At 40.0% G+C, this 15,534-nt stretch overlaps 1 protein-coding gene across 5 annotated transcripts in view; it reads left to right on the forward strand.

The window, feature by feature from the left end:
* The window catches only part of DST (dystonin), a 316,491-nt gene extending 304,060 nt beyond the window's left edge, over positions 1-12,431 (forward strand). For 2 of the 5 annotated variants that reach the window (XM_064447871.1, XM_064447868.1), the window contains 6 exons: positions 2,737-2,854; positions 5,270-5,338; positions 6,103-6,302; positions 6,768-6,878; positions 9,630-9,753; positions 11,198-12,431. In XM_064447871.1, coding sequence (XP_064303941.1) covers positions 2,737-2,854; positions 5,270-5,338; positions 6,103-6,302; positions 6,768-6,878; positions 9,630-9,753; positions 11,198-11,463 — 888 coding nt within the window. In that variant the 3' untranslated portion in view covers positions 11,464-12,431. The remainder of the gene's footprint in view (positions 1-2,736; positions 2,855-5,269; positions 5,339-6,102; positions 6,303-6,767; positions 6,879-9,629; positions 9,754-11,197) is intronic. The other 3 variants (XM_064447869.1, XM_064447870.1, XM_064447872.1) reach the window with 2 other exon arrangements.
* Positions 12,432-15,534: the final 3,103 nt, after the last annotated feature.

Here is a 15,534-nt window from a genome sequence, read left to right on the forward strand (position 1 = left end):
ATTTTAGAATTCCTATTATTTTATCAGTTTCCAATTTTAAGGCAGAATGCTTCAAACTTCTATCTTGTATTTCTTTTTAGGCTATCAGATTAAAGGCTAATCACAGTAAACACAGATCCTAGTGTTATATCACTTATTTATTGCAGATTGGGCAAAAAATACTTTCATTTTCAGGAAAAAAAAAATCCCTGTGCAATCAAGCAGACTGATTAAGAACCTAGCTGATTGTCGGTATTTTATATACTAATGTAGTGAATCATTAAATACGTATTTTTGGAAATAGACAAATTAAACCGACTGTTCCGGTTCAGGCTATTCCCTCTCCCAAAGTGTTTTCAAAGAGCTGTGGCAGGTATTGGAGCTGTGTTTAAGAACACTTTTGGTCAGTTAGGTGGTCAGTGAGTCATACTGCAGCGGCACTGTACAGTGATACAGGGAGGATACGCTAACCAGTGCTCTCTTACTCCTGTGGTACATACTGATACACAGCTTCTTAAATTGTTAAATCAGGTTTGCCTGGTAAGAATGGAAATACTCTACACCATCTGGATACCGGATACCATTAGTATCTTATTCATGCTCTTGTAAAGGCAGTAATACGTGTAATCCATTCTGGAAATGCTAGTGTTAACTGCGTTAGCCATTTTAAATCTAGAGATGTTGAAAATGTAGTTGCTTTCTTATTTACTGGCAAAGCCTGTTCAAGTATAGAAGAAAGCACAAAGAAGAGAGGATAATCTTACCACATGCCTCAAGCAATATATCTTAAGTAATTATTTAAAATGTTTTCCACATATAGAGCAAGCCTCTATTCGAAAAAGAGTTTTTGAAATTATGTTAATCCTCTTATCTGCCATCTGTACTTTCAGATCTGGGAAAAATACAGCATTTTTTGAGAGCATCTAAGTCTTACTGGTGCAGAAGAGCATCATAGCAAAAATCACCTGGAGCAAGTTGGCTGTGGCTTCTCTGGTGACAGTGATGTTATATGGCTAATGTCAAGAACAGGCGTTTTTGTAGCTTAAACTAGACTTCCCTTACGTTTTTATTCCAGCGTTTTTACCACTGATTATTTGAAACAACAATAAATACTCTTCAAGGAAAGTTGGTATCCAGGCTATTTTAAGAAGGAAATGGAGTTCAGTTATCATTAGGAAAAATGCCTTGATAGATACCTGTGTTATTCTTCGGGAACCCAGACAGAATTAACCACAGCCTAGGTAGGCAATTTCCATGGATACTGTTTCTGACCCTTGGTATAGTTGCCTGATGGGGTCTAACTGAAGAATTAAGCTGGGATGGGGAAAAAATAAAGAAAAAAGATAGTATCTTTAGAACCTCTAGAAAAAATTCTCTGTAGAAACAAGCCAATGAAAATAAATGGCATCAATTTGGAGGCCATTTCTTTTTTTGACTTTGATCTGTATATGTAAAACAGTTCTTTGTTCAGCACATATTGAATGCATTATTAAAAAGCCCCTACAAATAATGGTCATGTGAATGTTCTTATTTATAACATAAAAAAAAAATTATTATTGAATTAAGCAGCAAGCTTTGCTTTTGTTTGGTTCCTAAAAGTAATAATCCTTTAAACTGATTCTCTCTTCTTGGCTTAAGTAGTACCAAACAACTGAAGTAATTTAACAAGTAGGGAGCACGTTTGTGTGGTTTGCATTTAAAACATTTTGGTCCCCTCACTAGAGCAAGTAGGTACAGTTGAACTATGGCCAGCCTTCTCCAAGGGTCAAAGATTGTGCCGATGATGTGTATTTGACTCCCGTTGTTTTCAGTGACTGCTCTGCATGTTTGCGTGAGAGAGCACTACACTTGGCCTGATGATCTGATATCAATATAAATATTTTAGTGGCGTTGGCTAAAAAGTACTGAATTCTTCTGGTTAGTTTTCATGAGATAGCGGAGCAACATTTTGGTCCTGTTTTTTCCTGATCTGGATTTGAACAGAGGTACTGCATGCGGATTTTGTTACGCAGGTTTCAAGAGCAAAACATACATTAGGCCTGGCCATCAGCCCAAAGGAAGAATGGACTAGTACAAGAGTTAGTATTAAAGAGGTTTTTGTGCATCTCTGAAGTGTGAAGGGCAAACAGTAACAACAATATAACAGACGACAATAATGATAGCTATCAATCATTGCTTCTTTAATGTTCCCTTCCCCATACGCATCTCACTATAGGTGAGCAATGTCAATGCTATACCTGAAAATATCCCTCTAAATGAATCAATTGATAGAACTGTGCAACACTCGTAATGCCTTGAATTTTCAGCCCCCATACAGATCATTTAAAGCGATGCTGCCTTCCTATTAAAATCTAGATGGCTGCAGAAGAGAGTTTGCTTTAAAATTTTAGCAGTGAAATAATGCAAATAGGCCTTAAATTTGCACAAATGCAGATCATAACCAATTAAATAATGTTACTAATTTTGCTTCCTTTGTGAGCTCAGACATTTGAGAATCAAGCATAAAATTAAACCTGAGACTCTTTCTTACCATCCTGCCATCTCCTTTGGATTAATGCAGCGGCATCTGGTTTGAAATCTTAACAGCTTTAATAATCTGCATAAATAAATTTAATTTTTTAGCATTTACTAATAATTAAATATCAAAATAAACTTTTTGAAGTGTCTGATTTTTAACCTATCGGCGTTGAACTGCATCTGAAGGACCGAGAACCTGAGACTACGGTTGTTTGATTTTATGTTTTTTTTAAATTGCAGTTTGGTGACTCTCAACAACTGCGCCTTGTTCGTATCCTAAGAAGTACAGTCATGGTTCGTGTTGGAGGTGGCTGGATGGCACTTGATGAGTTCTTAGTGAAAAATGATCCTTGCAGGGGTATGTAACACCACTGATAAAATGGGCATGCAGATAATTATTTGGATACAGTCACTGTTCATTGTCTCAAGATGGAGATTGAATTGTATAATATGCCAGTTCTGTAAACATCATCTCACTAAATGTCACATAATGATCTGTTTTCGTAAACTTTAAATCCCATGGTTAAGATCCTCTTCTCTTACACTGATAACATGTCTAGAATAATTGTGGTGTCTTAATGCACAGTTTCTCCAGCGTTAGACTGGTGTAATTAGGAATTGAACTTAGCCCAGACAGAGTTTATGGCATGTAAGCTGCTTGTGTGACTTGGCAGAAATAGCACACAGAAATGTCCAATAAAACCTTCTCAGCAAGAGGGAAGTTTTAAGGCACTAAATCAAAATAAGGTAACTGAATCAAAGAGTAACAAAAACAACACACAAAAAAAAATTCTCTGGCCAGTGGCTGCACCCAGTCTTTCAGGCTCTGCCTTTGTAGCCCTGTCTTTTCATTGGCATCTTCCCCAGAACCGCTTCCCGGGGCCCTGAGCCTTGTACACAGCAAGTAGAAAATGCTCTGGTCAGGAGGACTTTGTGCTCTGGGGAAGCAGGGAGCGCGCTATCACCGTGCCCTTCAGAGCATTGTATCAAATGCATTGTTTTATGAGTACACAGCAACAAAATGACCTCTTAGTTTGTTGGAAAGCCTACTTCTGTGGTGGGAAAGTAGGCTCTGTCTGGCACTGTTCGTTGAGGAACAGCTGGAGATAGGAAAGAAGCGATTTGTGAAGGGAGCGGGAGCAATACAAGTCAAATAATAGCCAGGGTAGTAAAATTGCAGGAAGTATAATAATGACTGTGTTTAGAATGAGCTGATGTTCTGTAACTAGGTAATTCTATCCTATTGACTGGCAGCATTAAGTTTACTGCATTTTTACCCCTCAGGGATTCTGTAGAATCATAATCAATATTTTGATAGCGTGAGAACAGCACAGAGGAGTTCAGGAGAGGCAAGTGAGCTTGTGAAGGCAGAGACGTCAATGGTCCTGTAGACCTTACTCCAGTGTCAGCTATCTCACACAGCTTCCGCTTTGGGGCCAAGGCTTCTAAACAGTTTGGTACAGATCTTGGGAGGGTGGAGAGCCTGTATTTGTAGCAATTGTCATGCAAAGTCAAGGATGTTAAATCCAAAAAGTAGCTACCACAAAACCCCATTAAATCCAAAAAGAAGTTACAACAAAATCCCGTAAGGGCTGACCATGTGCCACTTCGACCTAGAAACCTTTGTCTACGGGCTTAAAAGGTACCCATAAAACTTCCTATCATAGTATCATAAAAGAGCTGTCATAACCTTGTAATGATACCTGTGAGTTTTTCGGCAGTATTAAAAATAGTCCTTTGCTTACCAACATATTGCATATATTGTTTACTAAAGAAATGTAACAGTAATGTTATATTTACTGGTGTTGGACCACAGGTCTAACTGAAATTTAGCACCTGATTCTGCACCTGCCACTATAGGAAAGTAATTTACTTTATAGCTTTCTACTCTTATTCCTCCAAAGTGCACTGTAATGGGAAATGTGCCTCAAAATACCTGACTTCATTGAAGGGTTAACTTGGTTAGTTCTGATGTATTCCAAATGTTTTTCTCGGGCCTATTGACAGATAGACTGTTGCAACTCCTACTTGGGTTGACACTGAGAGATACAATACTTAATAACTCTCTAATTAACTTACTGGAATTCTGTATTACTGTCCTCAGATTAAGAGTCCTTTGGAACTTTATCCCCTCGTCTTTAATAAGCCTTGTATTCTGTGTATCTCTATAGTATTTTCTATAGTACTTTATCCCTTTTTCAAGGGAAATACATGAGCAGATGAGTAAGTCAGCACAGTGGGTCTAAAGGAATGCCAGTCTCTATAAAATCATCCGGACGCTGGATGTTGTGCATTGGTACCTAATTCTAGTCTTGTTGAAGTCAGTGGTGCAAAGTAGTCATTGAAGTCAGTGGTGCAGGTTCAGACTTTTCCTTAAGCGCTTCACCTAGCAAATCTGCGTTTCCACCAAGGGCTTCTCATTCAGTTTCAGATAAACCACATTTCAAGGAACTGTCATCATAAACAGCTTTAAAAGTATTGGACCTGGTTGTATAAAACAATTTTAGCTTATATTACTTCTTTATGTCAGCAGATAAATACCATTACACAAGTATACTTGGGACTGCAGCTGAGTCTATCCAAGCATTATTTCCTTTTTGCCTAGGAGACTTTTGAGAACTTGCCTCAGAGCACGTAGAGACAGCTTTTGCTCTGAGTCCTGTCTTTTGGCGTGGTGCTCCGAGTCTCTTGCATATGCAGCTGCTGTACTTGATTTCTTCTCCTGCTAACGATTTTCTTTAATGTGACCCATGTCCTGTGTCATTTTTTCTAGTTCATCATCACGGGAGTAAAATGTTACGTTCGGAATCAAACTCTTCAATTACCACTCAGCCTACTATAGGTTGGCAAACCCCTCTCTTTGTCTCCTTCTCCTCCTCTTCTCTCTCTTCCTTTCCTTCCCCCTTTATTAAAATATATACTTTTAACAATATGCTACACCCATCACATTTAGCTTAATGTGTTCCTACATGGGCTGGTGCTTTGCAAGCTAATTTTTTTTGACACGCTTTAAGAGTGTTTCAAAAATAAATTGTCATTCACACTGAGACAGTTAAATGCTAACGTGTCTTGCATCTATTTTTGCAGAACATTCTCTCATATGTGTGTTTGTATGTGTGTGTGAGTGATTAGCCACCAATTACCTCATCATAGTTTGGGTTTTATGTTCATCATTGCATGTTGCCAAACTACATAATTTCATAGTTTTGAATAAATATATTTGCTGCTTTCCTGTAATTTGTACTTAGCAATTTCTTCTGGAACATCCAAGCAAGTATTATTTATTATGAGTAGCTGTAGAGTTAGCAAAACTGCTCATCAGGTTGTGTCTATGTATTAATAGTTGATTGATTAACAACGATTTAGCACGTTGAGCATTCCATTATCACGCTGACTTCCTTTGACAGTGGTTCATTCCTGCTGGCATAAAGTATTAGAATAAGCGAGTTCTGCACATAACTCTTCTGTGTCCAAAATAAATGCATTACATGGTAATGCATTTTATTTATTGTTAAAATGTGTTGGAGTTGGCATGGCAAAAATGACAATAAACAGCCTTGTGACAATTTTCATATCTGACTAACTGAACACCTTTCTTTGCTGCAGCTAAAGGGAGGACAAATGTGGAGCTGCGTGAAAAGTTCATTTTGGCAGATGGTGCCAGTCAGAGCATGGCAGCTTTCCGACCAAGGGGCCGTAGATCACGACCCTCTTCAAGGGGTGCTTCTCCCAACAGATCTACTTCTCTGTCAAGTCAAGCTGGCCAGGCAGCTGCCCCGCAAGCAGTTGCTACAAGTACGCCGAAGGTAAGGAGAAACGTACAAAACTGCCCTGGTTAACAAATGGGGGATAGATTTATTTTTTTGCTTGCACCAACAATATTGGTGCTTTCCCTAGCTGATAGGGACGAAGTATTTCAATTGTATTTCATTGTCTGTCTGGGGAGGATCCAAGAAGTCTTTTCAGTGTATTTCCTCCAGGGTTTGTTTGCAACACAGGAATTAGAAGAATTCTTTACATTTAAGGTGCCGCATGAACTAACTGGCAATTTGGGAATAAGCTCTGAAAGAGCAATGAACCTCTCCATTTTGTTTAAAAAATAAGCTCTGCCATCTCTTCATTTCAGAATATTTGTTATGAACTCTCTCTGCTTGGTTTTTATTTCTACTGTGCTGTGAGATTTGATTTCCCTGTGAAAGCCTGGGTATCCTCCATGACATTGTTTTCCCTCTACTGTCCTTCATATTTTGATTTACCATTGTTTCATACAGACACCCCATCATTTAACACGCAACTATGGTAAACCATGGTTGACAAACAGCAAAACGTCAACTCCTTCTAAGCCACCAGAATCCTCAGACTATCAAGGGTCGTCTGCAGAGGTACAGTAAGGACAGAGATTCTAGTCTAATGACCTGCCTTCACTAAAACTGTCACTTCACTAACAGCCACTAGAGTTTCAGTGCTTCAGAGCTGCAACGTCCTTTGCATATTAATGCATTGTCTTTATTTTAGACCGTTGTCAAATTATTAAATTATTTCTTTCCTTTTTTTCCCCTGATTTTTTTTTTAATGTTCTTTTTGTTATGGTTTTTGACTTTCAGGAAAACTCAACCGCAGTGTATTTGTTTAAAGTGCAAATGGTTAATAAGTCCCAACATTATGCGATGGAGTGGATGAGCAAATGTGGAAAAGTACCTTTTTTTTAATAAAGCAGTTTATATACTTTGCAGGTTTCTTTCCTAAAATTGTTTAGTTTAAGGTCATAATATACTGTGATATTCATGAACTGCAGGAATGAGATGAATAAACTATGATCTCCAGTGCAAAACCACTAAATAAATACATACCCAGTCCCTGAGAAGAATATGGCACAAAAGACTGTGATATATACATCTTTCCAACAACTGAATGTTTTGTTTAGGAGGGTAGTGACCAGTCGTTGCTCTAATGAGATAGCTATTTGATGACTTAACAGGAAATGAGCTTTGGTCTTATTTCTAGCCCGTGACTTACACAGAAACTGCAAGTATAGCAGTTAGGATTGTGCCAGCAATCAAGCTGCATGACCAACATTTGAATGGGTTTGGAGCCAAAGCATCTCCTCTAATGTCACGACAGACAGTGAGAAGATTGCAGCTGGATCAAGCTGCAGACTGACTTGTCATTTGTAGGAGTTACTCTTGCCCTGGGTTAGGCGGAGGGCTCGGTGAGGGGAAGCTCGTGCTGCCATCACCTCTGTTATATCTGCTTTTCACATATCTGCGCTTAGATGCCTACTGCTATTCATGTGACACCTTGCGGTGCTAAGTTTATGTGAACTCGGCATGGCTTTGCTCAAAGATGCATAACAAACTTTTCACTCCCTCCTTCTGTGCGAGTGGGCACGTTACTTGGGCACGCTGCAGGCGTGTGTATGTATACAGCGCTTCAAGCTGTTACTTAACTTTGTGCCATTATTAATCATTCTAAGTCAGTTGTCAGCTTCTAATATACTCCTGTATTTTCTTTCATCTCTTAGCTGGTAACTGAATTGTAAGATTAATTGATGGTACTTTTTAAAGGGTTTATAGACACGGAAAGGTGTTGTTTTCATTGAATTCCAATGAGGTGAAAGCAGTTGGCATTGATTTCAAATGGGAACACTGTATTTCTCATCTGCTCTTACAACTGCCAGTAGTTTCTGTGAGTTTCTGTTATGTAAGCCACCATGGTTTAAGATTATAAATGGAACAATTGGGGTGGGGTAGGTCGCGGTCAATTTCTGAGGCATTCTGCAGCATTTCCTGCCCAAGAGACCAGTTATGTATTTCGTACATAGACTGCATTTGGGTTTAGGGCTAAACTGAACTACAAGCTTGTTTCCCTTTTTGTCTTGCACCAGTGATTCTATCCCAGTGCCTTGGCCAAAGCGCAGCAGCTTCAGCAGGGGAGAGCGTTCCCTTTCTCCTTATCCTCCCAAGCAGCCTCTGTACAGCAGAGATTTCCAAGGTGTGGCTGGCTGGACGTTAAGCACTTGTACTTGGCTTTAAAAGGAGTTCAACATTGTGACCACCCCTCTCAGTGCCAGCGGATTGTCTGCTCTATAGCATCTCGATGCTCGTGTTCAGATGTGCCAGAAGTGGTCTAAGATGGCAGTGCCAGGCAGGCTCCTGCCGGGCCTCTGCTCAGTCCTGAGCTCTAGGCAGCTCCCAACGTGCTCCTCTGGATCTTGGTTTTCAGTACCTAATTCTGCCCCACCACTGTATGGGACACACACAGAACGCAGGATCCTGGGATCCAGGCCGCTCAACGTGCCGCATTCATCACTGTGTTTATTCTTTGTTTTGGATATTTACTTAGTATTTTTGTGTTGATATAAAAGAATATTAATTCTCTAGTTTGCCTCTTTTTTGCATATACCTCCTATCTAGTATGTTACACGCATTTTGAGATTTGAGGATTTAATTCTGGCGGCTTTGAAAGAAATCTTCCAGCTGGGGCAGATTGTAAATCAAGACTGGTTTTATTTCAAAAATGAAAGCAGACAGGGTAAGACTACAGAGTAGAGACATTTCAGACAATCTACTGAGGAACAAGAACTTTTTTGATTAGTTCTGTGTCTTTTTTTCTGGTTGTTTTTTTTTTTTTCTAGCAAAAGGTGTTGAAATTTGGTAGCTTGGGTTGACCCTTAAAATATCTATAAAATTGAAACAAATGTATTTGCCACCTATAACCACAGTCAGAATGGTGGAATGTCAAGCTATGCAGACATAAAACCTCAACTACTTATTTCTGTTTAAGGCATGTACCATCAACTAATCTTATGTGCTTGACTAATTACAAGAAGGTAGCATTTTTCTTTCTTTATATGCATTGAAATACACACAAAGAATGCTAAAATGTTAACGTCAAGCAGGCTGTTAAAGTGATTTATCTTGTTGTCATTGCACACTTGGTCTACTTCAAATACTAACTGCTAAAGTAATGTTCAAAACCTCACATCATGAAAAATGTCCGTAGTGACTCAAAACAGTATTTCAGATTCACAGTGAATGTTGTAATGATCATATTCTAAGCTGTGTCCTACCGATCTTCAGTAGTGACAATTGAAAAGACTGTATCTATCTACCTTTTTTTTTTTTTTTAAATAGGGAACACCGATTCAAGGAAGTAAACTCAGACTGCCAGGATATCTATCAGGGAAGGGTTTCCACTCTGGAGAAGACAGTGGCATCCTGTCAACAGCAGCTACCAGAGTTAGAGCTCAGTTTGCAGGTGAGCACCTTGACTTCAGAGCTTGATCGACTGCTTGCTTTGTTTTCCACCTGAATGCTTTGGGTCACGTTAGGGTGTGAGGGGGATGTGAGAAGAGTGGAAAGGAGCGGAAGACCTACCTCTCCACATCAGTATAGCCGAGGATGCACATAATCAGGATAATGGTGCACATAATCAGGATAATGGTCCTCCATTCACAGGGTTGCATAGCAGGTATGTTCAGCTCTGGATGTGCAAATTCATGACTGCAGCCTTCTTGACAATGGTATCTCTGATGTGTCTGCCTAAGGAACTAGGGAAGAAGCATTTACTTAAGAAAGGGTTCTGTTCTTCACGGTATTCAAGTTATGCTCAACTGTGGTGGAGCAAAGGAGTCATATAATCATGTCTTGTCTATTTCTTTTGAAAAAAGAACTGCAGGGAGCAGCTGTAGATGACCTTATTAATGAATATCCCATAGAGATTTTTAAAACGGTGTATGAAGATAGAAAGCAGTGAAATTGTGCTCTTCCAGGATCCTCAGAGCAGCTCTGTGTAGAGGAGAGGGCTAGATGGTTAGAACAGAAGATAGCTCTACTGCCTTTCCCTCACATCTTAAGCTCTGCAGAACATGCTCAGCAGTACTGGGAGATCCTGGTCAAGGAGTAGGTGTCTTTTTTAAGTTAGAGGTGATTTGAAGAATGAGTCACCTGAGATTTCAGTTTCAACTTGGTGTTCTTGACACGCACAGGGAACCAGATTTGTCAAGATCAAAAAGATTCAATAAGTAATTGGAAAATTATTATAAACCACATTAATATTTTTCTGTTTTAAGATCCTCTGTTGTGGTTTTTTCTTCATGGCACGTTGTCTGGGCAGGCTTTCACTTTAGCAGGCTTGCTGAGAGCTCATTTACTCAGCCCTTTGTTTGGGAGAATGTGTACTCTGCCCTTGTTTACTTGCAGCTTTCAACTGTATGGGTTTGATTTTTTTGAAAAAAGAGGTGTACACACTTAAAAATTGGGATGTTCATCTGCATCTCCAAGGTACATATATTGGGAAATCTTGAATGCATGAAGAGGCCGGATACTGAATTCTTCCAATTCATAGCTGAGAAAATGGTAGGGAAGAAAGGACCTGGCTGCTGTAAATACACAATGCTTGTCTAGAAAGTCAAGAAAAGTTGCCAGGATAATGTATTTTTAATGAGATGTGCTAGTGACACATTAACTATGTCTCAGCATTTGATCTCACATTTTCTTATCTTTCGTAGGAGATATGGCATTGGTTTATGCTCTTGTTTAATATCAAGATTAACTTTGATCATCGTCTGGCTTGCCTGCTGGAGGTCTAAAGTTTAGTTTGTACAGTGAGGAATTTTTGGGGTTGCCAAAGACCTGGGAAAGACCTGCACATCTTTTCCATCCTTACTTCTAATACAGAGGGATATCTTTTCTCTTTCCAGAAACGAGAAGAACTCCAAGCAGACCTGGAAGCCGAGCAGGAAGCAAGGCTGGCAGCAGGTCAAGTAGCCGCCGAGGCAGTGACGCATCTGACTTTGACATTTCAGAAATCCAGTCTGTGTGCTCAGATATATCAGAGACTGTTCCTGCTACAAACAGACCGACACCCCGAGCAGGTTCTCGGCCAGGATCGGCCAAGCCTTCTAAAATTCCAACTCCCCAGAGAAGGCCCCTAGCCAGCAAATTGGACAAGTCCTTGAAGAGATAATATGATTGGCTCCCTAAAGGTCTTTTCCTTTTGCATTAAGTATTTAAGTTCGTAAGATGTAAAATATTATGTAGAAATTATTGTGAAATATCGCGAGAGGTGGATTTTTAATTCTGCAGATGGCCTTATTTGTGTATTTGTCTTCTTATTTTATGTGTATAATTTTTCGTCAGATTTGTTTTTCTTTCTGCCATATCCTGTGAGAAGGGGGAAGAGTTCTAATGTAAACTAACAGTTGTACACAGTGATGTGTAGAAAGTACACTAAAAATAATTGCCGAATGTACAGTGTACTGAATGTACAGTAAGCCTCTGCAACCTGAACAAAATAGGCCTATCACTATGTCATTAGTTAACAGTAAAGGATACCTCATGATTTTTCTTGAAAAAGAGAATACTAAAAAGCCAAAAGACACAATTACACATTTTGAGCTAAGTAAACAAACACTAAAGGATGTACGTCAAAACTACTAAGGAATACAAACCCACGTTCACGTTACCCTTATTTATACAGCATCTCTCAGAGAACTCACAGAGTTAATTAAGCACTCGCCAGTAATATGATACTCCAATACCTTGCAGCGTTTCTGTGCCATTGCTTTCAACGAGGCCAGACACATTCTGGATATCTGAACTACTATTCTGTAAGAATATCAATATAAAGTGCATTCATGTAAATGTGAGGTTTTCTTTTGCTTGAGTGGATGGTAGCACTGTATCATTGAACTCATTTTGTATCAAAGCAATTTTGCTTGCAGAACGCTCTGAAATAAACATGTCCCTTAACTTTATTTTTATTGTATTTCTTATTTCACAGGAAGATAATTTTCTGCATTGTTTTAGGCATATATGATTTCAGATGACCAATAATTACCATAGTAACATAGGTTTTAATGTAATTTCCCATTATCAGCAATCAGATTTTGGTTAGCTACTGTATTTGTTTAATAAAACAGTAAATTGCACATATCATTTATGAAATTATATGTAATTATTGTGTCGATGATTATTTTCTCCATATTAAACTGGCATTTATATACCATGTATGAAAGACATAAGGAGTAATTCAGCTGCTCTTTCTGTCAGTGAAATATTTTTGCCATCCATGGATTCTTTGAAAGGGTTAGTAATAGTTCATTTTCAGTGGAAAAAGGATGCAGCTTCAAATGGGGGTGCTGTAGTAAGGAGTGACAGAATCCCTAGAAAATCAGAATCCTCTTTGATAATATCAGAAAGACTCAGGTGGGATTTGGCCAACATGCCAGACCAAACAGTCTAAACCTGACTGTTCATATACCAGAAAACGCCGGTATGTGAAATATAGCTATTTGATACATATACAAGCACAAATAAAATGTACCTTTAGTAGAGGAATTTTAGGGGAAGAGTGGTTTATGGGTGGACCCTTAGCGTGCTGAAAATGAAGCAGAAGCTCAGCTGATTCCATGCAGGTAATGGTGGGACCTGCATTCTCTGCTAGCACTTCTTGGCAGTACTACTAAGACTATGTTTTCTGAGTTGCCACAAGAGCTTCCTGCAGACTCACAAGCTGACTCACATAATCAGTTTTTAAGAAACAGAAAGCCAAAATAATACTCAAAAGATTATTCAGTCAAGCAAAATCCACTTGTGTCAGGATTTCCTCCAACACAGAGCTGTGAGTGTTGGTGGAAAGCAGGCAGTAACCAGTCCTACTGCAGCTGGTTTGGGAATCGGCACACACCTTTACCGAGTGCTAAAGCATCGGTCTCTGCTGTGGTACTTTATCTTCCCATGTTTCACCTCTCCTGTTGCTGCTATTTGTCAAGTGATTGCTTTCCTAGAGCATTAAAATACACCAAGATGACTTCAGTGCTTTTTTGGAGCCCCACAACACCCTTGGCTAAGGAGAAGTAGCCTACGCTTACAGGTAGTCGCTGCAGCATCTCTGCTTGTCAGCAGGAGAAAGGAAAAGGGGAGAATTTAGGCACATCACACACAGATAACTTGGCTGTAGGAGGAGGGGGGTGCCCCAAGTAACATTCCTGGTGCATTTTATACCCACAGGACTGATGGAGGAGGGCTAGGGACGGCAAATCTGAATCACTCCCATGCAATAGGTGTATAGTTCAGTTCCTTGTATCCCAAATGGACAGAGCAGCTCATTCTGCACAAGGTAGTGTTGGCGCCTATATTGTTGTCTTGGCTTTAAATGTATTCATAATAGTTCATTATTAAGTAACTTTATGGAAATTTCATGTTGTTACATTGTAACTTAACAGAAATATTAGAGCTATGACCAGCTTCTGAGAAACCCAATGTCAGCTAAAAGAGCCCAAGGACTAAGTGGACCTCTGCGGCTTGTTGGCTACTGCGAAACGGGAGGCTGGGGCTGGCAAAGTGGGGAGGTTCATTTACGGGCTTGAGAGAATCATCCAGTATTGGAGATTGAAGTAATAGTAAACTAAATGGGACTAGGAATTCTGTTTAAAAAGCCCAAATCTTTCTCAAGATGTTCTACCTTACTTAATTATGTTCTTCTAAAAATGATTTAACTGCTTCAGGTTGATACTACGAACTCCCAAAACTGAGACTTTCCAAACTTCTGTTCCCTGTGTCGCAAAAATCAATCTGACAAAAGTCTGAAAATAAACACTGGATCCTCTGCAGTTCTCTGACCCAAGGATGAATCTGCAGAATTTCATGAAAAAGGCTTATTGTGGACTTAACTGGGAAGTGACAGGTAGCTCTGTTTTAGTGAATTGCTTCTGTAAATAAAAAAGTGTTATTCAATTTCCATCCAACTGTAATTCAAAAATATTTCTCCTGTTGTGCCAGCATAAATGAGAGAAGCAGCATCAGCAGCCCTATAACCAGTTCCCCACCTTCTTCAGCTGCAGGAGTTTTTACATAACCTCGCCACTGGAGGTGAGGCATTTTCTCCCTTTTTTTAATCCTCCGCCTAACAACAGGAGTTGATCCTGAATTCCCCCAGCCTGCTGGGTGACTGTTAGCAGGGTCAAGCTTTTAGCGTGGCCTAGGCTCTTAAGTGCCTGCATTCTGTGATCCTCCTGCTCAGTGAAGGAGCAGAGGCGATGGGGACGGAAGGAGGGGTGGAAAGCCGACGGCCGAGAGAACCGTATCGTTTAGTGAATAATGTATATTTAGCACTTGGAAGAGCTGGCTCAGGTCTAGGCTCCTTTACTTTTCCAGTCATTTGCAGCTTTCTGCATTTCTGTTTTGCTGCCTTCAAAATGGAAAAGCGGCCACAGAATTTTCTGAAATCTGTATGTACAAAATGCACCATCAGAGAAGGCAGTGATGCCTTGTGGCCTGGGCATCCTCAGCTTGTTCAGTTTAGGTATTTTGTGAGCCTCTTAATTACACGCTAGTATAACAGATGACAGTAACACAGGCTTTGCCTGCGGCACATCTCTTTGCAAAAGCGGAGGGATGAGATTATACGCAATCTTAATTTAAAAATTAATGCGTTTCATAAAAATAAACTGATGCAAGCAGCTATACCATGCCATAGTCAGCAGCAATATCTGAACCTGCAGCTGCCTCTGCTGGTGCGGGCCGTGGGGCCGGCAAGGCGATGAGGGAGGGCCCATAGTGCTTACGGGTGTTGGTCGCAGTGTGGCAAGAGGACACGTTGCTGAGCACTTGCTGTAATGTACTGTAAATAACCACAGGGATGGAAAATAAGCATTACCTGGTTTGCGGCATCTCGGTACAGCTGCCCTAACAGCTTCCAGGTGTTTCCAGATCTTAGGCTGTATGGTGGCATCTGAGCTCTTCCCAGGCTAGTGGTATTTAGCTACACGTTTGCTCTAACCGCGGGCCGCAGTAGGGAGTGGTGATGTTAGGAGGTTTATGTCTTCATGCAAGGTGAGTGGAATTCTGTGGAACAAAGAAAAGGTGCTTTCCTAATGAAAGTCATTCTCTTTGCTGAATTGGAATAACCTGTTCGCAGGCACGGAGGTGGCTTTGTTGCTTGCTTTTTTTTCCCAATAGTGCTGTCAGGTTAAATGCAGGTAGGTTACTTACCTCTGTAGAATAAAGAAGTTCTATTTGTTAGAAAGGGGGACAC

This window comes from Phalacrocorax carbo, chromosome 3 (assembly GCF_963921805.1).
Source record: "Phalacrocorax carbo chromosome 3, bPhaCar2.1, whole genome shotgun sequence".
Taxonomy (NCBI): Eukaryota; Metazoa; Chordata; class Aves; order Suliformes; family Phalacrocoracidae; genus Phalacrocorax; species Phalacrocorax carbo.